Raw genomic sequence first — 21680 nt, 5'->3', positions numbered from 1 at the left:
CGTATTTATAATACCTACCATTCATAAAAACTTATATTTCTTCAACAGTTATTTTTCTAAGAGGACAACTTATTATTTTCTATTTACCCCAGGACAACTTATTATTTATAACTTTAAAGTGAAAGTAATAACCAAATATTTTATTTTTGTATAGGTACTTTAGCCATGATTTATATGTAAAACATGATAGCAAATGAAGTTTTAATCTCAATAGAGGATAAAGACAAACAATTTTCACATTTCAGTTCTTTATAAAAAATATACATATTTCAAAAGGAAGTATGCTTAACTTTGAGATTTTATATTTTAGATTTCATCTTGTGGCCCTATCAAGTTGACTATCTTTACCTGTGTTGTCTAGAAGATTTAAGCTTAAGGTTAGGGTTCTAGAAAAGGGTTTGGAGAGAGATGAGGTTAGATTTAAGAACCCGTTATGCTTAAACCTGGCCATACTGCTGCTGTTTATGCTAGGTCATGTCTGATTCTGTGACCCCAGGGACTGTAGCCCATCAGGCTCCTCTGTCCATGAAATTTCCCAGGCAAGAATACTGGAATGGGTTGCCATTTCTTTCTCCAGGGGATCTTTCTGACCCAGGTCTCTGGCTTGGCCAAGAGGTGAATTCTTTACCATTGAGCCAGCAGGGAAGCCCCAAACATGGCCGTAAGAATTTTCAATTTTATTTGAAAAATCCCTTTACCAACATATTATTCCTTCCTTTGCCAAAGCATCCCCACATGGTTTCCAAATCACCTCATCTTAGTAGGTTTTATTCATAGCAAGTTTCTCTTGCCAAAGTTTACAAGAGCAGAGCTGGTTTAGTTAGTGTGGTCTTAGCCATTCTAGGGTATTCACTTTAATTCTAGAGAAGTGTCCTAATTAATTTTCTGTTGCAGAAGTAGTAAGGACTGGAATCCCCTTTCTGAATTTCTGCCTAGAACTGGAATCCAGAAAGCACAGGGAACTCCAGCCAGCCAGTCTGAGGATCCAGACAATTGTTTATTGTCACAGCTATAGCTAGAGGTCTACTATCATAAACTCAGTTGCCCGCTAGTGTGTTAATGGTCGACAATGCTGATTCACACGTAAGAAGAATCATCTAGTTTTAAGAAATGAATGTTGAATCTATTCTAACATTATTTTGAAGTGATTGGTGGTGGTACAAGTTAAAATTTTTAAATTCAAATTCTAAAATTTAGAGTGATTTTTTAATAATAGCATACCCATGGTATAAAAAATTTCAGATGACCATACAAGAGAATAAAATTCCATCAAATTTTCCTGAGTTCACAAATCCTCACCACCCTCCCACATCAAATGGTAAATGTGAAGACAGGCATTTAATGATATAGGCATGTTGATGATTATGTGCTGAGCAGAAAAGTATCATCCCCAGTTTTCCTAGATTGCCCCTCTGTGCTTCTGAATTTACAGGATGGCAACTGGTTTAGTTTAGCTCTCAAAAGTGAAAATTTTCTTGATTTTTCTTATTGAGTAAAAAAGTAAAAGAGGGAGAGACTGAAAACTATAGCCCACCTAAGTTTAATCATTAATCGTGAGCCCTTCTGTGAACTTAGGTCCTGATTTTGGAGTTTGGAATCTGACCTTTCTTCCAAAGATAAACATTGTTGCAGGTTCTGAGAAGGGTCACTCCCTTGCTGCCATTGAAAGAGTCCACTTCTCAGTGACTTCTAGCTGGGAACTGAATGCATTAAAGGGTAGCTGAATCAATATGATTCTTCTCGCTGTGCTTTTTCTCTGCTTCATTTCCTCATATTCAGCTTCTGTTAAAGGTAAGTTTGTGTTGCCTTCTGCTAAACTTTAATTTTAATCGTTCAGGGGGAAAAGTGTGTGTATGTGTAATGAAAGAATTCTTAACTAAGTGATCCTCAAACCCATGTAGCTTTAGAATGCTGGTGAAGGCATGACTGGGTTGGAATGAAAACTAAATTCGAATTCCTACATACATTAAGAAAACAGAGGTTCCTTTTAGTTTCAGTCCTTCAGACTAGCATGCTTCTTGCTTCATTCTCTCATTCATGGTTTATTTTTAAAGGGGAGAAAAAAGATGCCAACTATTGTTATCTGCTGCTGCTGGTCACTCAATGAATGCAGCTCCTTCATTTGAATTGTAAAAGTAGATTTAAAAAAACCAGTTCTTAAATTTCCTTCTAGTTGCCTAGCAATGTGACATCAAAAAGAATTAGACTCAATGAAAAAGGCATTTAACTTACCAAAGGATTATGAATGAAATGGTAAAGCCTGTATTTTATTCTATAATCATTCAAAAAAGATAAGATTATCATAGTTGGTGGATTATAGAAAATAAAACTCCATGACATAGATTTGAGAGATAACATTTATCTTTGGAAAAATAGTGTTGCTCATTATAGTTTCTATTTTAAGATAATATCTACTTAAAAACATACAAATTGCTAACTTTCAGAGCAAACAAACTTTTGAGTAACGATTTCAAAAAGCTGTATGAAATATATTAATATGTAATCTTGTTTTAAATCAGCTAATTTATGCATGCCTTGAATTTCTAAATATTGGGCCTGTAAAATGATCGCTTTTTAGAATCTCTTAAGAGGACTCTCCATCAAAGTCAGTTGCCCTATTATAAAACAGCATGGTAGTGTCCAATTTTAATAACTGTGTACGCTAAGCAACTGATATAAAGCAATTCACTTGTAAGCTTCTAAAATCCTCTTGAGATAACTGTGGCTTTTTTTAATAAGGTAAAGTTTGTCTCAAAATTTTTTGCATGGAAAATTTCCACATGAGGAAAAGAGACAATTTTTGCTATTGGAACAATAAATTTGGGGGGGGACTAAATTATTTCACCTAAGCAAATTACACTTCAGATTCTTTAAAGATTATACATATATTTATATATATATATATATATATATATATATATATATATATTTACTATTTTCTAAAATGTTTGGTAAAGATACGGCCCTTACTTGGATGAAAGAAAATTTTAATGAGAAAAAATAAAGGTTTGTAAATTATATCTGACAGAGAATTGTGAAACAGCTTGTATTTTATCTGTCAAATACTGCTAAATATTCATAATATGACCAATTTATGCACCATGAGATCAAACCTAATACCATGATTATTTTGAGAAAAATGATTGAGCTATTGTGGGCTTCTCTCTTTTCCCTTACCTACATAGAATATTGGATAACTTGATGTTTTCAAATACATGCATTTGTAAAGATTTAAATACACACATATACACATACAGAAATGACATACAGGAAAATATGACTGAGAACATAATAGATAGCTACAGTTTGTTGTAAGTTCAGTGACAAATCCAGAATTTTAGAAACTGAAGCTTATACAATTTAGGCTCCATTTTTGAGAAAAAAGTAATCTACATTTTCACAAAAAATATTTTACTTTTGCAAATATTACTGAAAAAAAGATTGACATGTATGCATAACACTAGGGTCCCCTTCTAAGATCTTGGAAAAGGCCTGGGCAAGTGGGGGCTTCAAAGCTTAAGTGTTATTAGTGTTGTGATACAAGCTGCTTGTGCCAAATATCGTGAATAAAAAATATAGGACTTGGCAACTTTCTCTTACCCAGATGGGTAACTTCTTATATTATGGTGCTTTCTTCACTCAGTTGGGTCCGATTCTTTGCAACCCCATAGACTGTAGCCCACCAGGCACCTCTGTCCATGGGATTTCCCAGGCAAGGATACTGGAGTGGGGTGCCATTACCTTTCCCAGGGGATCTTCCCAACCTAGGAATTGAACTCTAGTCTCTTGTGTCTCCTGCACTGGCAGGTGGATTTTTTACCACTAGTGCCACTTGGGAAGCCGTGTATTACAGCATCGTGGTTTAATAATCATAGATTCATTGTCCTTTAAAATGATTGATATTTAATAAGCGAACTAGTTGTGAAGAGTTTACTTTAAAATCAGGCCATTATAAATTTGGGATGTTATGCATCACTTCAAAACTCATCTCAAAGTTAATTATCGATGCAATTATTTAGCAAATCTCCAGATCTGGGTGGATGTTGAGAGCAGATTGGACTGTAAAGAGAATGAAGAAGGAGTTAGTAGAGAGAAGAGATATGCTGACTCAATGTTTGGGAGACTCTTGTTTCCTCTTTTTCTAAATAATATTTTGTAATTGTGGGTCTATTCTCACTACCTTCTTTGGGTTTTCTTCATAATGCTTTGCTTTCGATAATCCACCCATATGTACACTTTCTACTTAATCTTGTTACCTCTAAACCTGAACTGTTCCTTCACACGAGTCTTTATTTCCTGGCCTGACTATACTTTTCAGTCCATTCACAACAACCATCTTCCATTTTTTCCCTCCCTTATCCTTCATCCTACTCTTTTCTTTCCAGCCTTCTGGGTTTCTGTTGGATTCCTGCTGCTGCTGCTGCTAGGTCGCTTCAGTCATGTCCGACTCTGTGTGACCCCATAGATGGCAGCCCACCAGGCTCCCCCGTCCCTGGGATTCTTCACGCAAGAACACTGGAGTGGGTTGCCATTTCCTTCTCCAATGCATGAAAGTGAAGAGTGAAAGGGAAGTCGCTCAGTCGTGTCCGACTCTTAGTGACCCCAATGACTGCAGCCCACTATGCTCCTCTGTCCATGGGATTTTCCAGGCAAGAGTACTGGAGTGGGGTGCCATGGCCTTCTCCAAAGTCCCCTTATCTTTCATCCTTATCATCAATGCAGGTCTCTTCAAGCCTCACCTTTACTAGCTTATTTCTATTTTGTCTTTTTGCTTAAGTCAATTAGCTGTTATATTGATCTGAGTTTAATAAAAGAATACTTTAAGATATTTTTTAAAAAGTTTAAAATTAAAAGCTTTTTTCTTTTTGTGGTAGTAAAAATATATCTCTCAAAGGAACACATTGAAAAGGTACAGACTCCTTTGGGGGCTAAAAATTGATTTGCTCATTTAATCTACCATCAAGTCCTGTTGCCCTTCTGCATACTCTACAGAGCAACACCCGAAGACAGAAATTTAGTCAAGATATATAAATGGAACATGCCCCCACTTGCCAGTATTGCTGGATCTCTTAGTAACATAAACAGAGAAATACTTATCAAAGAGGAAAGGACAGCCGGGACAACACTTCAGCACCATCCACTTATTTAAAGGATGTATCTTTAAATCCTTTTTAGGATGTATCTCCTATTGAAAGAGGTAGGAAAAGTTGTAGAACAAAGCCATTCTTTCCTCTACTTTATCACTTCCAAGTCATCGTCAGGAACTGAAATATATTGTCCCTTTTCACATTCTTTGGACCAGTCAAGTAAAAACAAACAAACAAACAAAAAACTCAACATGATAGTTTGGAAGGCTTTGGCATTAAAGAGAAACTTTTCATAGTTATTTTAATCAGAAGCCACTTCAGGTTGTCCGCAAAACTTGAATTTTAGTATATTCCTACATCAAATTCCGCATTGTATCTGCTACATTGAGTTAAACGTGGAGTCAGCTTTTCTTAACTGCCCTATAGTGCTTACCTATCAGAATTGCTGTAAGGGTAGATAAGGCAACAAGTATTTCCTTTTTGCCCTTTGTGGAGTTTGATAGGTGTCATAAAAAAGAAGGCCTCTTTGACCAAAATATCTTCCTGGTCAGAAAGCTGGTGTTTGAATCTGCTGCAGTATCCCCAGTTTGGGGAGGCTGGAGAGACTCACAGACTTTGTTTCCTTCAAGGTTTTTCCTGCCTTTGTCTGCCTTCCTTATCTCATACCTGAGGTTCTGCCTGACTTGGTGTTTGGACACAGCCTGTTTTCATGTACGCATTTAGGTACCCACTCTGTTACTTCCTTCTGGCTTTTCTGTTAAAATCCTCATCCCCTTTCATTGAAGTTTTGTCAGATCATGTAACTTCACCACCCAAAACTTTGCAATAGTTTTTCATCTCAGTCGAATTCTAAGTCTATGCAAATACCTTCCCCCCTCACCCACCATCTCCCAGCCACTCATGGGTGCCTATTTGACCTCATCTTTTTCAGCTTTGTCCTTTACTCAATCCCAGAGTCTTTGGCCTCTCTGTTGTTCCTCCTCTGGGAACTCTCCTCAGGGTCTTTGAACTTGTTCTCCCTTCTGTGGGGGGATGGAGTGGAGTGTGGGGGTGAGACATGGGAGGAAGAAGGGGTGGGCAGTGCCCTCTCCACAGATATCCAAGTGACTAGCCTAATGTCCTCGCCCAGAATATTACCTTCTCAATAAAGATTTTCCCCTCAGCATCCCCATTTCCTTTCTTATTTCATTTTTCTTCATTAGCATTTCTAATATTCTTTATAATTTACTTATGTACTTTTCCAATGAGTCAACCCTTCGCATGAGGTGGCCAAAATACTAGAGTTTCAGCTTTAGCATCAGTCCTTCCAATGAATATTCAGGACTGATCTCCTTTAGAATGGACTGGTTGGATCTCCTTGCAGTCCAAGGAACTCTCAAGAGTCTTCTCCAACACCACAGTTCAAAAGCATCAATTCTTCGGCACTCAGCTTTCTTCACAGTCCAACTCTCACATCCACATGTGACCACTGGAAAACTATAGCCTTGACTAGACGGACCTTTGTTGGCAAAGTAATGTCTCTGCTTTTTAATATGCTATCTAGGTTGGTGGGGGTTTGGGGGCAGGAGGAAAAGGGGACGACAGAGGATGAGATGGCTGGATGGCATCACCAACTCGATGGACATGGGTTTGGGTGAACTCCGGGAATTGGTGATGGACAGGGAGGCCTGGAGTGCTGCAATTCATGGGATCGCAAAGAGTCGGACACGACTGAGCAACTGAACTGAACTGAACTATGTACTTGCTTTTTTATTGCCCTTCCCCCCTCATTTAAATGTAAATGCCGCAAAGATAGACATGTTGTCTGCTTGTTAACTGGTATAGCCCCAGAACCTAGAAAAGTGCTGACTACCCAGTAGGTGCTCAGTACATCCTTGTTGAATGAATGAATGAATTCCTAGCTCACTCCCCAGGAATGGAATAGGTCAACCTAAAGGTTTATATGTATAGTGTAGGTAAGAACATGGTCTCTGGATCCAGACAGGGTGTTAGAGGCTTCACCACTAATTTCCTGAGTGATCTTGGGTAAATTGTATAATCTCTGTATCTCTTGATTTCCTCATCTATAAAATCAGGCTAATAACAGTACCTACCCCATTAGATTTTTATGAGGATTAAATAAGTTAATATGTAGGAAAGACTTAGAACAGATAGTAAGGAGATTTTCTTAGTTTTTCACTTTTCAAGTAATTTTACCTCCTTTCTCAGCTGCCTCACTTCTCTCCTACTCATCTCAGCCTCGTTTTCTGTCCCTCTCCCATATGCATATTTTCTGTGGGGGAAAAAGAGACATGGTTGCTTGTTACAGTTAACTAGTCAATTCTGCCCGGTTAGCCCTGACGAAAAATGCCTACTGAAATCTTTTTTTACTCTTTCCTGAGAGCTATGAATAGAAGATTTATCAAAAGACTTTGTATGACCTCAGTTCATCTTTGGGAAAGACTGGATGCTACTCTTTTATGTTTTCTTTGGGTTAAGATATACTGTTTGGAAAGTGTATGAACTCCTCCATATATCTTTTTTTTTTTTTGGTTATGATGCTGACTTGTATTCTATTTGACATTAAACGTTAAGTTGTCCCTTCCAAATTAAAGCCTGTGCTGGATTTTATGTAGGAAAACATCATTTTATTCAGCAACAACTAATTTAAATTTACATATGTGTTGCCTTGAAATGTACTTTAATACTGAAAGTTTGCTAATTTAATTAATAGGATAAATTACCTTGAAGGGATATTTTTTAAATGTTCAAAATATCCAATGTACGGGACTACCATCTAACTGCTAAAATTTCTTTGGCTTTGACCTGTTGTATTTTAAATATGTTAATTGCAAATTATCAAGCAATCTCTGGCTGAACTTCTACTTGAAATCAAATTTTATTATTTGATTTAAAGAAAGCTGGGCAGGGAGAGGGGAAGAAATAATATACATATAAGTTAAAGCAATACAATGATATTTATTTAAAAATATTCTATAGTTCAACCAAGGCAATATTTAGATAATCAGATTATTATTTAAAGATACAAACTAAGTTTTCTGAAATGGAAGCTTATTTCTTTGTTAGTTGTTGTTTTTGTTGTTGTTCAACCAATAATTTCAGCAGATGAAGAAGTAGAACCATGTTTCACTTAGCAAAGATTTACTCCCCTTAACAAATATAAGCTCCCACTGGGTACCACTGTGCTGGAGAAGGAATGTGTTGATGATAAGATAGCATAGTCCCTGGCCTGCTGGGTGCCTTACAACTAAGACTTGACTTGTATCACTGTCTTTTTTACAGGTCACACAACTGGTCTCTCATTAAATAATGACCGACTATACAAACTCACATACTCCACTGAAGTTTTTCTCGATCGGGGCAAAGGAAACCTCCAAGACAGTGTGGGCTACCGAATTTCATCCAATGTGGATGTCGCTTTACTGTGGAGGAGTCCTGATGGTGATGATAACCAACTGATCCAAATTACGGTGGGTATTTTCTACCAGAGAGATGCAAAGATTAGATGTTAGCAAAGTTTTTGAGACGTGTACCATTCAATAGCACTTGTTTGTGCTGTTGGTCATATGTTCATTGAATATTATCCATCACTAAAATAAGTAGATATACAGTTTTGAAGTTTTTGCTAATCAAAAATTATCTGATCTTTCCAAATTATTGAAGCAGGCAAATGAAGGTGTCTACTGGTAACTGAAGTATTATGTTCAGTTCTATATGTCATATTTTGTTGTTGTTCAGTAGCTCAGTTGTGTCTGACTGTGATCCCATGGACTGCAGCATGCCAGGCTGTTAATATGTCATGTTAATAGGTACAATAAACTAGAATCCATTTGAAATGTTCTGCATGTAAGGAGTGTAGAATCAATGTCATATGAAAAGCAATTGAGACCACTCTAAGTGAAGGAGGAGACAAATTGTGACCTTCTAGCTTTCCTGTGTTCCTTGATCTGACAGGTGGAATCACCAATGAGGGAGTAACTTATTCTGCTTTCTTCCTGATGACAGAACCAGGTGCTTCCCTGAATGGCAGTGTTTAGTCAGTTATGATGCTTTAGATTTATGTGTTGACAAAGAAGGTCAAATTAGATGGCCTTTGGGGCCTCTTCCAAATTTAATATATGATTCCACATTTGCTTTTCAAGGACCTAAAAGCAATAGATTTCTTTAGTAAAGTCAGTTCTCCTTCTACATGTCAGTGTGAAACAGGTACCAGGACCAAGATTTTCCTCATTGTAACTGGTAAGTAGTTGGTAATATACTTTATAATGAGGTATCATTGCAATACGTTTATCAAGTGATCTTTGCTTCTTTGGTTGTCTCTAATAGCTGTGTGTGTTTTCCAAGTTGGATCAAAACTTTATCATCCACCTCCCCATTTCTCAGTAGAACAGTATTCTGCAGAAAACATTCTGTAGCTCTTTGTTCAGTAATCAGATTGTTAATGCTTAATTTTGTATGTATAGATGAGGTACAATGGGGCAGGATACCTTTCAAACAAAAGTTACAGAAAGTGAAGAGAGTAGGCAGATAGCAACAGTTCAAAACAAATGAAGAGAGTGAAAACAACATTAAAGAGCCATATTCCAGCCACAGTTACTATAAACCTGAAGTCGCAGGTTCCTTTAATGTCAGTATTTTTACCTAATTCAAAAATCTAAGTTTTGAAACCTTCTCCTTTCTTTTAAAGATGATGGCTAGGTACTGTGAATCATGTGTTGAATGACAGAAGAAATTATGGCCAACCCTGTTTATTGCTTTACCATTTTATTTTCTAGGAAACTCTGATGGAAACAGGTATAGGAAGTTTTTCTAATAGGTTTCTTTCCGTGATTCCAGATGAAAGATGTAAACCTTGAAAATGTGAATCAACAGAGAGGAGAGAAGAGCATTTTCAAAGGAAAAAAGTCATCTCAAATCATAAGAAAGGAAAACTTGGAAGCAATGCAAAGACCTGTGCTCCTTCATCTAATTCATGGAAAGGTAAACGAGATTTTTGGAGTTCCACATGTTTTTTTTCCCCCAACTTCATATTTTTCTTCCTTAGGTAGATATTAATATTATTTTAGGTGATCATGGTGTCACTACTTTTGTGAAAATGGAGTTTTTTAAAAATAACTAATAAATGGAAGTCACAAATTAAATGTTTCAGAAGTAAGTCAAGGCTTTGGATTCACTTATATTACCTAGCCATTTATATTCCCTATTTTTATGAGAAATCTTTATAGTAGAATCAAGTATTTGTTTATTGATGAGAGACAGTATTAAAAGGTACATTCCTTATTAAATTAGAAAGGATTAAAAAGCTACTGTAACACAATAGGTCATCATAGATGAATGGATAAATTCAGGAAAGTAGGCAAATTATAAGAATGAAATGATCTAAATTAGATAAGTGATATGCATTTGTCATAAGAGTATCAATAACTGGCTCAAGTACAAAACTGAAGCTTTTGAAGGGACATGGCATTTCTAAGATAGAGTTGATTAAAAAAAAACATTTAGAGATTATTTTAAAGTTATGACTTTGAAGAGCATTTTATATACTAAAGTAATGAATGAGCACTATATGTTGGAAATTTGCTCTGAAAATTCTGTAAATGTGATTACTTACAATTTGAGTCTCATCTCTTAAAATTGTCTTAGTATGTTTGGAATTGAAACACAATTGTGATCTGTGAATTTTCAGGCATTAAATATGGGTTTATGAAGAGTATAGATATTATATTGACATGTTAAAACATACTATATTAGTAAAGATGAAAGCTTACTTTCAGGAATTAATGTAGAAAAACAGAAAGGGACCATTAAAACTTCAAATCTCTAAAATTTCTCTAGATCAAAAATTTCCAGATTCAAACTAAAAATGAAAACAAGTACTTTAAAATACAAATTTAAGACATGTAATATGTTGCTATTCCTGATGCTCATTTTTAGTAAAGTACTAAAAAGGGATTCTCAAGAAGGATTATTGTATCATCACTCTCTTACAACCAAATATGAATCACCATTTCAGGAATGCTTCTCTCCCTTCTCTACTTGTGAAATATTAATACTTATTATGCTTCAAGCTTTGCTTACAGGCCTTTTCTTTTGTAACATTCACACCCTTTTAACCAGCTGGAAATAACTATCCCTCTTTAGAAACTTCTTAGCACATTATAGCTCACTCATAGCCCTTATCACTTTCCTTTTGACCATTTGTGTTCATTGCTAGATGATAGGTTTTGGTGAAGAAACTTGTTTTTCCTCTTTATATTCCAGCCCTTCTACTCTCTTCCTGAGCAAAGCAGTCAGAACCAAGTCTTACACTGACTGATTCGGTGTTCTGGAAGCCTTTCCCAAACCCTATGCTCCCCTGAGCCTACCCAGGTATTGCTAGTGGTAAAGAACCTGCCTGTCAATGCAGGAGACATAAGAGATGTGGGTTCGATCCCTGTGACGGGAAGATCCCCTGGAGGAGGGCATGGTAACCCACTCCAGTATTCTTGCCTGGGTAATTTCATGGACAGAGGAGCCTGACAGGCTACAGTCCATGGGGTCACAAAAGAGTTAGATACAATTTAGCTAAAACATACTTAACCCTTAATATCTGTACTGACCGAAGGTATTACATGAATTTTCTCTTTTATCTCCATAACAGCCCTGGGAAGCAGGTGCTGCTTTTTCATCCTCTGGTAATAGATGAGGAAATCAAAGTTAAGAGAAGGAAAGAAACTTGCCTGCTGCTGCTGCTGCTGCTAAGTCGCTTCAGTCGTATCCGACTCTGTGTGACCCCTCAGATGGCAGCCCACCAGGCTCCCCCTTCCCCGGGATTCTCCAGACAAGAACACTGGAGTGGGTTGCCATTCCCTTCTCCAATGCAGGAAAGTGAAAAGTGGAAGTGAAGTCGCTCAGTCATATCCAACTCTTAGCGACCCCATGGACTGCAGCCTATCAGGCTCCTCCATCCACGGGATTTTCCAAGCAAGAGTACTGGAGTGGGGTGCCATTGCCTAGGGTCACACAATTAGCAAGTGGTGGAGCTGGGATTTAAAAGAGAGGGTCTGTGTGGAAACGTCTGTGTTTTTACTGTCTTTTCTAGCTGGAAAGTATTTGGGGGGAAAAAACCACGTCTCTGGTTGCTTTGTAGTCTTCTTGTCACTGTTCACTGTATGTATTAACTCAGTTGATTTTCATATGGCCCAACTTTGTGAACAACAGGAAATACTGGTATTTTTTTCTTTGGCATTCCATTGTGGCAACATGCTTGAGCCATAACTTATTAATTGCATTTATAATCTAAGTGTGAAATGTTAGTCACTCAGTTGTGTCCAATTCTTTGTGACCCCATGGATTGTAGCCCACCGGGCTCCTCTGTCAATGGAATTCTCCAGGCAAGAATCCTGGAGTTGGTAGGCATTCCCTTCTCAAGGGGTTCTTCTCAATCCAGGGATCAAACCCAAGTCTCCCACTTTGCAGGTGATTCTTTACCATCTGAGCCACCAGGGATGCCCAAACCAGTCGGTGCTAAAGGAAATCAGCCTTTCCTTTCGTTGAAAGGAAATCCTTCTTTGATTGAAAGGATGCTGAAGCTGAAGCTCCAATACTTTGGCTAAACCACAACCGATCATTTTATAGCCCTGCGGGTGGCAGTTGAGTACAAAGTCTTTGGTTGGACTCAGTGCCTCCCTGTACAAAGGCTGGGATGGAGCTGCCACATCATTATTTCAGTGACCCCAACGTGTCATTTCTGCAGGAGCTGTTTCCTGTGATACAAGTTAAAGTACATTGTGGTATCTTTCATTTATATGATAAAGTACTTGTTGGAAAAAACATGACCCTGGAGATAAAGAAGCCACGTGGAATTTTTAGCCACTTCACTGTCAGAAATATCATTATTTTAACTATCACATCATCTTACTATGGGAGAAATTATGAAAGGAAAGTCTCTACTGCTGATTGGCAGTTTTCTCAGAGAGTATTTTCTATCCCAGACTCAATTTAAGTTTTACTCCCTGAAATTTCTTTGATCTCAAGGTTTCTCACCAGCATGTATTTTTGTCTTCTCAGAGTCCAAATTCACATTATAAAAGATATCCCATGAAAATACATAGATGCATGTTTATTGCACATATTTTTTTTCCATCTTCCCTTACTTAAATGTTTGGGTATGACTCTAATTTATTTACAAATTAAGTTGGAAACATGACAGTTTTCTACTTAAGACTGACGTGCAAAAGATGGCTCGTTACCACATGGATTCTTTTTTGGCCTGAAATGCTAATCCAATTAACTGGAATATTACCAGATTTCTATTTCTGGTTTTTACTCAGTATTGATTGAATTATGTGGCTGCTGAGTCTGCCCTTCATTTTTGCTGTCCTTAGGCATTGATTTGCTCTCTGAATCTGGCAGCGTGGCTCCTGTATCCACACCCAACCTCCAAAAGAAAAGTGACACCTTGAAAGCCTCCTAATTCTTTGTGTACTTCTTTACTTGTCTGTTTTACAAGGTACCATTTCCTAGCTATGCTGTTTCTTAGGTACATATGAAAGAGACATACATGGCTTCAGCTAAGAAAGTAGACCAAAGAAAGTGACTAATCTCTGTTTGCTGTGATCCTTTTTGTTCAGTTTTGCTCTTTGGCCGGTTAATTAAGTTTTGCTTTCTCTTTTTCATAATGAATGTGTAAATTGAAGGAATGTATAGAAGCATTTTTTTCTTTAAAAAATATGAATAATCCCTACTGATTTCTAGGGGAAATTGGCCCTCAAAGTTTGGCCAAAAGAAGCACTGCATCTCCTTCGTCACAACCCACCCTTATCCCTCTATGTTTAGTTTCCTTGGGTTGACGGCTTACTTTGTGATGACTATGCTGCTCTTTGGAAGCTTCAGGGACTGTGAATTTAGATAAGAGTCCTGTGCTCTTGGATATTCAGAGCTCATTTCAGAACTGAATGAAGTAATCAGATTTATGGCCTGAATATAGTAAAACTTACTCAGTTCCTGTTGTGAAATAATGAATTTAAGATTGTGTCAGCCACATGGATTAAACTTCAAAGTTCTGACTTTATTATTTTCTTAATTACCAAAAGTCCACTTTATTCTAACAGTTTTGACATTTATGGACACAAGTGCTGTCTTCCCTCTGGGTCTCAGTGGTCTGCAACTAAAGGGAGGGAATGTAGGCCCCAAAGGTTAGCAGGCACATGAAAGGAAAAAGAGACTTGTTGTCTTTTCTAGTGCTATGGAGACAATAAAAACTAATAGGAGGAATGAAAAAGAATTTTCTGTCTCACACTTTGTGTTGTTCAGCCTGCCAGGAAAAAAAGTCTGTCACACCGTTTTCTTAGGGATATAGCAGTCAAGATCAGAAGAAGGAGTAGGAGGGGAGCATTTAATCTTATATGTGAAGATTAAATCTGTCAACTGGGTTCCTGAAATTTTAGGGAAAACTTTATAAGCAATTCAGGCATATTTTATAGCTTGGAAGCAAACTGAGGGTACCGATCAAGTACAAGTATGGTAGTACTTTTCCTACTTAACGGATCCTCTCACTTTCTGAGGTATTTAAGGCTCAGGCCAAAAATGTCCCAGACCGTAGGCATGTGCATATTGCTACCGAGCCCTTCTGACTGTGTATGGGCCCAAGAAATCCAGTTAGGATCCTTTAATAGTCCTGATATTTGGAGATTAAGTACTCCCAAATATTTGCAAGGAAAGTTACACTCTAATTCCTCAAAGGTAAGAAGACCTAGTTTACAAAATAGAGCATCAGAAACTCAACCTTGGTTCTGAGAAATTGTCAGTGATTTGTTTGAGAATATGATACTGTGGATTTCCAGACGTTGAGGTCACTATTCCAGTTCCCTTTTAACCTGGACAAACACAATCCCAACATTTATAGGTTCATCCAGTGTAATGACTAAAATTGATTGCCGGATAAAGTACCCGGTAAATCTGTCCCTAGGCAGAATATATGTAGAAAATAAAAATAGAAAATTTGAGTTTGAATTATTAGGCAAAATATTTTCATCTAAGGTATGAGGGAGTTTTATGTACACTAAATTGTTCAGATTGGTATTAATTGAATTTATTGCATAATGACTGAGCTTTCAGTTTTACTTGAGAAGTCATGGTTGGTTTTTTTTTTTTTTTCATGGTTGGTTTTAAAGAGAGATAGGAAGGCATTCAGGATATTTCTGGTAGACATGCATCTATAATTACCATAAACTTTGGGAATTTTTATAGGGAAGCTATATCCATCCTCTCCATTTCTAAATCATGTGATGTGTTTGAAGTCAATACAGGGTAAAAAATGACAGCCTGCTTTCCAGAAAATTCTTTGTATTTTTATCCTTGTTTCTTAAACATGAGCTAAATGGTCAAAATGGTATGAGACATAGTTATCGTCTCTGTGCCTGTAAATGTCAAGGATGAAACAAAGCTAAGATAAGCCGTTTATTATTGCAGCCAAATCACAGTCCCCTTCCTCATTCTAGCCTTTTTCCTGCTTTCTGAAGAGAAACTCAAAGCAGTACCTGTGGCAGGCTATGCAGTGTTAGCACCCTAAACCTCAAATCTTCCAACCTTCTATGTCTCCTCATAGCCAAGGCCAACAGGAATGCTCTGCAGGGCCAATGAACATCAGTCTTGTGGAATTTTGTCCATGGGCATTTTGGCCACGTGTGGGCCCTTATCATAGCCCTTAGAGGCCATGCTGTCTCAGGATTCTCAAGCATGGTGATTGCCATTCTCTACAAGAATCTATTTCTGTGCTGCTACTGCTGCTAAGTCGCTTCAGTCGTGTCCGACTCTGTGCAACCCCATAAGACGTCAGCCCACCAGGCTCTCCCATCCCTGGGATTCTCCAGGCAAGAACACTGGAATGGGTTGCCATTTCCCTCTCCAATGCATGAAAGCGAAAAGTGAAAGGGAAGTCTCTCAGTCATGTCCGACTCTTAGAAACCCTATGGACTGCAGCCTACCAGGCTCCTCCGTCCATGGGATTTTCCAGGCAAGAGTACTGGAGTGGGGTGCCATTGCCTTCTCCCCTATTTCTGAGATGTTACTTTGAAACTTGATTAGTTTTTTTAATTCTGTTTATATATTTTTGACTGTGATGAAGACTTGATTTTTGTCTTCGCTGCTGTAAGTGGGAATTCTCTAGTTGCAGGGGCTGCTGTTCTGTGAGGTGCAGGTTCCTCATTGTGGTGGCTTCTCTTGTTGCGGAGCATGGGCTTTAAGTGCATGGGTTTCAATAGTTGTCGCATGTGAGCTCAGCAGTTGTGGCACTCCAGCTTAGTTATTCTGAGGCATGTGGGATCTTCTTGGACCAGGAATCAAACCCATGTCCCCTGCGTTGGCAGGCAGGTTCTTAACCACTGGACCACCAGGGAAGTCCAAACATTGGTTAATTTTTGTTCCAAGCAGAATTATAGCTAGGGAATATGTTGACATGCTTGAAGAGAATGTTCCTGATTTCTCTTTCTTGGGCAATCCTTGTTTTCACAGAAACCCCATCCTGTATCAGTGCTTTTTTTCCTTTTCTATGTTATTCCCGTCATAGCCAAAGCCTTCATTATCAACCTCCTGAAATGTCATATTTTGGTGGTCTAGCCTTTTGAAATGTAAATGGCTTCTTTTCACAAAAAAAGAAGTCCCAGCGTTGAACTAACAGATCTCTTTCTCCCAGAATTGATAGGAGTGAGAATCTAACCTTTCCTGCTATTTATTTAACCAAGTCTCGTAAATGATCCATTTCTGCTCTATTTATGTTTGTTCTTTTTTCACCTAGATCAAAGAGTTCTACTCATATCAAAATGAACCAGCAGCCATAGAAAATCTCAAGAGAGGCCTGGCTAGCCTATTTCAGATGCAGTTAAGCTCTGGAACTACCAATGAGGTACTTAGTAATATTATTAAGCATCTAGAATCTTATTTGTTAATATAGGTACTAAAATTGTTTATATGGCTTTCTATTTGGAGAAATTTAGTAAAAAAAAAAAAAATTACTCCTATGGTAATGATTAGAAAAGGTGAGTTGGGTAGTTGTCTCATTTACATATGAAACAAACCATCCTTTACCCCAATTTGTATTTGAAGACAGGGGAAAGGAAGTTAGAAACAGTTATACTAAGGAGACCAATAGACTGACTGAATGATCAGTTCAGTTCAGTTCAGTTGCTCAGTCATTTCTGACTCTTTCTGACCCCATGGACTGCAGCACACCAGGCTTCCCTGTCCAAACCAACTCCTGGAGCTTACTCAAACTCATGTCCATTAAGTTGGTGATGCCATCCAACCATCTCATCCTCTGCCATCCCCTTCTCCCCCTGCCTTCAATCTTTCCCAGCATCAGGGTCTTTTCAGATGGTCAGTTCTTCGCATCAGGTGGCCAAAGTATTGCAGTTTCAGCATCAGCATCAGTCCTTCCAATGAATATTCAGGACTGATTTCCTTTAGGATTGACTGGTTGGATCTCCTTGCTGTCCAAGGGACTCTCAAGAGTCTTCTCTAACACCACAGTTCAAAAGCATCAATTCTTCGACACTCAGCTTTCTTTATAGTCCAACTCTCGCTTCCATACATGACTATTGGAAAAGCCTTAGCTTTGAGTAGACAGACCTTTGTTGGCAAAGTAATGTCTCTGCTTTTTAATATGCTGTCTATATTGGTCATAACTTTTCTTCCAAGGAGCAAGCGTCTTTTAATTTCATGGCTGAATGATAGAGACCCAAAAAACTTTGGAGAACATTCCAGTGACCTCACTGTGCATCCCTATGTCATAGGGAAGTTATAATACCTGGATTATAACTTCCTGGATTCACTGCAGAGATTCTGGTTCAGTAGATTAGCATCTGTATTTTAATAGTTTTCTCAGCTAATGTAGGTGCAGTCAGTTTGAGAAACTACTAGTCTGTATGAACCCTTCCATTTAATAGATGAAAACAAAGGTGAAACGACAGAAGTTTAGTGGCTCCCCAAGTATTATATCTAAAGCAGAGCTGAGTCCAAGTTTTCTTGTCTGAATTCAGCCAGTTCATGAGCTGGTAAGAAAATCTGATGGCAAGTCTGGGCCAAGAGAATGCTGGTTAGCTTGCTGAAAAGACTGAGGGTAGAAAGACTGGCTTGTAGAGGCCAAAGGGATGCCTCAGAGAAGCTATACAGAGTCAGTATTGAGATGTTTTTGCCTACATTCAAATTATTGATGTGCCTTATGGTGAGCTGAATTAATGCCACAGGTTTTAAAGGACTTAGCTCATCAAAGCATGGGTGTGTTTGCACGTATACACACACACACACACACACACACAGCCTACACATAGTATTAAAAGTCAACTCCCCTCACCCCATAATTACCCATTTGAGTGATTTTGACTATGACTAGGTCATTTTTGGGGGTTCCAAAATCACTGCAGATGGTTACTGCAGCCATGAAATTAAAAGACGCTTGCTCCTTAGAAGAAAAGTTATGACCAATCTAGACAGCATATTAAAAAGCAGAAACATCACTTTTCCCACAAGGTCTGTCTAGTCAAAGCTATGATTTTTCCAGTAGTCACGTATGGATGTGAGAGGGGCTACAAAGAAAGCTGAGCGTCGAAGAATTGATGCTTTTGAAGTGTGGTGTTGGAGAAGACTGTTGAGAGTCCCTTAGACAGCAAGGAGATCCAACAAGTCCATCCTAGAGGAAATCAGTCCTGAATATTCATTGGAAGGACTGATGCTGATGCTGATACTGCAATACTTTGGCCTGATGCAAAGAAATGACTCATTTGAAAAGACTCTGATACTGGGAAAGATTGAAGGCGGGAGGAGAAGGGGATGACAGAGGATGAGATGGTTGGATGGCATCACCAACTCAATGGACATAGTTTAAGTAAGCTCCAGGAATTGGTGATGGACAGGGAAGCCTGGTGTGCTGCAGTCCATGGGGTTGCAAAGAGTCGAACGTGACTGAGCAACTGAACTGAACTGAACTGAGGCCATCTGTCCAATTCCTATTAGACATTAGAGAGAAGTAGGAAATCATTTATTATTCCTGGGGCAATAAGAATGTGCTCATAAGACTCAAAGAGGATGGAAAGGAATCCACATGCTGCAGGAAACACTGAATTCTTCTGTCTTCCTATCTTGTCAGAGAAAGGAATCCTGCATGATGTATTAGAACCCCAATTTTTAAGCTACTTCCCACTGGAATTCAAATGGTTCATATGAGAATCCCATCTGAAACATTGTATTTTGGCTTTTCTTTTTAGGTAGACATCTCTGGAGATTGTAAAGTGACCTACCAGGCTCATCAAGACAAAGTGACCAAAATTAAGGCTTTGGATTCATGCAAAATAGAGAGGGCTGGATTTACGACCCCACATCAGGTATGCTGCCTATCACTTTCTTTGAGGCAACCAAGTTCTTTTTGTAGAGACGATTCAGAAATAATAGGTGAATAAAGCAGCAATATAATTTGGGAACACTTGTAATTTTTAGTTTAGGGTATAGTATTATATAATATCAAATGAATGGATTTATTTTAATATATTGTAGGTTTGTGTGTTGAAGGAATATGAAGGGGGCGTTCTTGTGAAGATGAAAAGATAATTTGCTATTTGGCTTGATTCAAAGATAAAAGGCTGATTGCTTGTTACAACCACATTTATTTATTTAGGTCTTGGGTGTCACTTCGAAAGCCACATCTGTCACTACCTATAAGATAGAAGACAGCTTTGTTGTAGCTGTGCTCTCAGAAGAGATACGTGCTTTAAGGCTCAATTTTCTACAATCAATAGCAGGCAAAATAGTATCGAGGTAAGATAATGCTTAAATTTTCTTTACTGTTATTTAATGTATTATTAAAATTTAAAAATATATATGCATATATATACATGCACATGAATTAATATATTTATCGCTTCCTCATTTTGACTGTGAGCTCCTTTAGAACAATTATTATGTCTTGTTCATCTTTATTTTTCATATTGTCTATAATAATATGTGGCATGAAGTAAATACTTTATGTTTTAAAATAGGACTTCATTAAAAATAAATTGTTTATTGAATAAAATTTAAATTTTTAAAAGGCAAACACTTTGATTCATTCTTATTTATTTTCTGATTTCTCTATCAAATGCTTTTAATGTTTAGATTAAAAAAGTGGCATTGTGTATTCTCTCCTCAAGATTATTTTTTTGTCATTGTTGTTAATAAACACAAAAATGTTCTATCGTAAAGTGATATGACAGAATTTTTGCTGTGATTTATAGTACTTACATATTCAAGACTGTTATTTCAATTTGAGAAAATTTCTCTGGTCAGCATAGTTCCCACAGGCTAAAGGACTAAAATTTCAAATCTAAGAGTATGTCTTATTTTCAGATTTTAATTTAGAATAACACATCCTAGCATTAAATGTAAGTTATATCTTCTGCTGTTATTTCTCAAATATTTCTTCTGAAGTAACCCTAATGTCAGAGGTAAATGGTTAAAATCTTGGTAGAAATGCCTCAAACCACAAATGCTTGAAATTTTATTGAAGTCTCCTCTGGATTAGAACCTTGCATTCTACTTTGTACCACATCCATCTTGTTTTCATATAAAATTAATATTTTAAATTTAGGTTTATCAGGATTCCATTGTTCTATAACACACCACTCCAAACTTAGTAGTATAAAAAGCAGCAATCACTTTATTATTTTCTCTCATACTCGTGACACTTGCCTTGATCCTGCCTTGCTTGGTGTGTGCTGTGCGGTTGCAGAGCTGGTTCAGAGGCTGCTCCCTCACTTATCTAGTGTCTGGGCTGGAGATTCACACTCCTTAGGCTCCTTATGCATCTCTCTTGATCTCCATGGGGCCTCTCAACATGGTAGCTTCAGTAGCCAGACTTCTTACATGGTAAGAAGGTATGTGCTGCTAGCATGCCAGATGAAAGCTGAATTCCCTTTTGTGATTTATTGTTGTTCAGCCACCCAGTCGTGTCTGACTCTTTGCAACCCCATGGACTGCAGTACGCCAAGCCTCTCTGTCCCTCACCATCTCCTGAAGTTTGCCCAAGTTCATGTCCATTGCATCAGTGATACCATCCAGCCATCTCATCCTCTGATGCCCTCTTCTTCTGCCCTCAATCTTTTGCAGCATCAGGGACTTTAGCGATGAGTCAGCTGTTCACGTCAGATGACCAAAATACTGGAGTTTCAGCTTCAGCATCTATCTTTCCAATGAGTATTCTGGGTTGATTTCTCTTAAGATTGACTGGTTTGATCTTGCAATCCAAGAGTCTCTGAAGAGTCTTCTCCAACATAAAAGGACTTAGCCTTACAAGCCATATATTGAAACTTCTAGTGTTCTCTACAAGTCCTGGCAGTCACAGAGTCCTGCCCAGGTTTAAGGAGAGGGATGTAGACTCCACCTTTTGAAGGGAGAGAGGCAAGCTACTGAAAGAGCATATCAGATTATTGAGGCCATATTTACAAAACAAGATTTCCTAATTGTCTTAGTAAGTGACATGTGGTTGTCCTGAAGATATCATTTTTCAGAGAACTGGGCTAAAGCCCAAAGAAGTGACATCATATATCTTGCTCAGCATCCAGGCAAATTTTCTTTCGTGTAGTCTCT

General features: G+C 37.9%; 1 protein-coding gene across 1 annotated transcript in view; it reads left to right on the top strand.

The window, feature by feature from the left end:
• The first annotated feature begins 1730 nt into the window (after positions 1–1730).
• MTTP (microsomal triglyceride transfer protein) overlaps positions 1731–21680 on the top strand; it is a 56627-nt gene continuing 36677 nt past the window's right edge. Inside the window, exons 1-6 of the mRNA XM_005910303.3 lie at positions 1731–1791; positions 8370–8557; positions 9924–10067; positions 16864–16971; positions 19328–19444; positions 19735–19874. Of these exons, the coding sequence (XP_005910365.2) occupies positions 1731–1791; positions 8370–8557; positions 9924–10067; positions 16864–16971; positions 19328–19444; positions 19735–19874 (758 nt within the window). The remainder of the gene's footprint in view (positions 1792–8369; positions 8558–9923; positions 10068–16863; positions 16972–19327; positions 19445–19734; positions 19875–21680) is intronic.

The sequence above is a fragment of the Bos mutus genome, chromosome 6 (assembly GCF_027580195.1).
Source record: "Bos mutus isolate GX-2022 chromosome 6, NWIPB_WYAK_1.1, whole genome shotgun sequence".
Taxonomy (NCBI): domain Eukaryota; kingdom Metazoa; phylum Chordata; class Mammalia; order Artiodactyla; family Bovidae; genus Bos; species Bos mutus.
The sequence above is the reverse complement of the archived record's forward strand: the minus strand, read 5'-3'. Positions and strand labels throughout refer to the sequence as shown.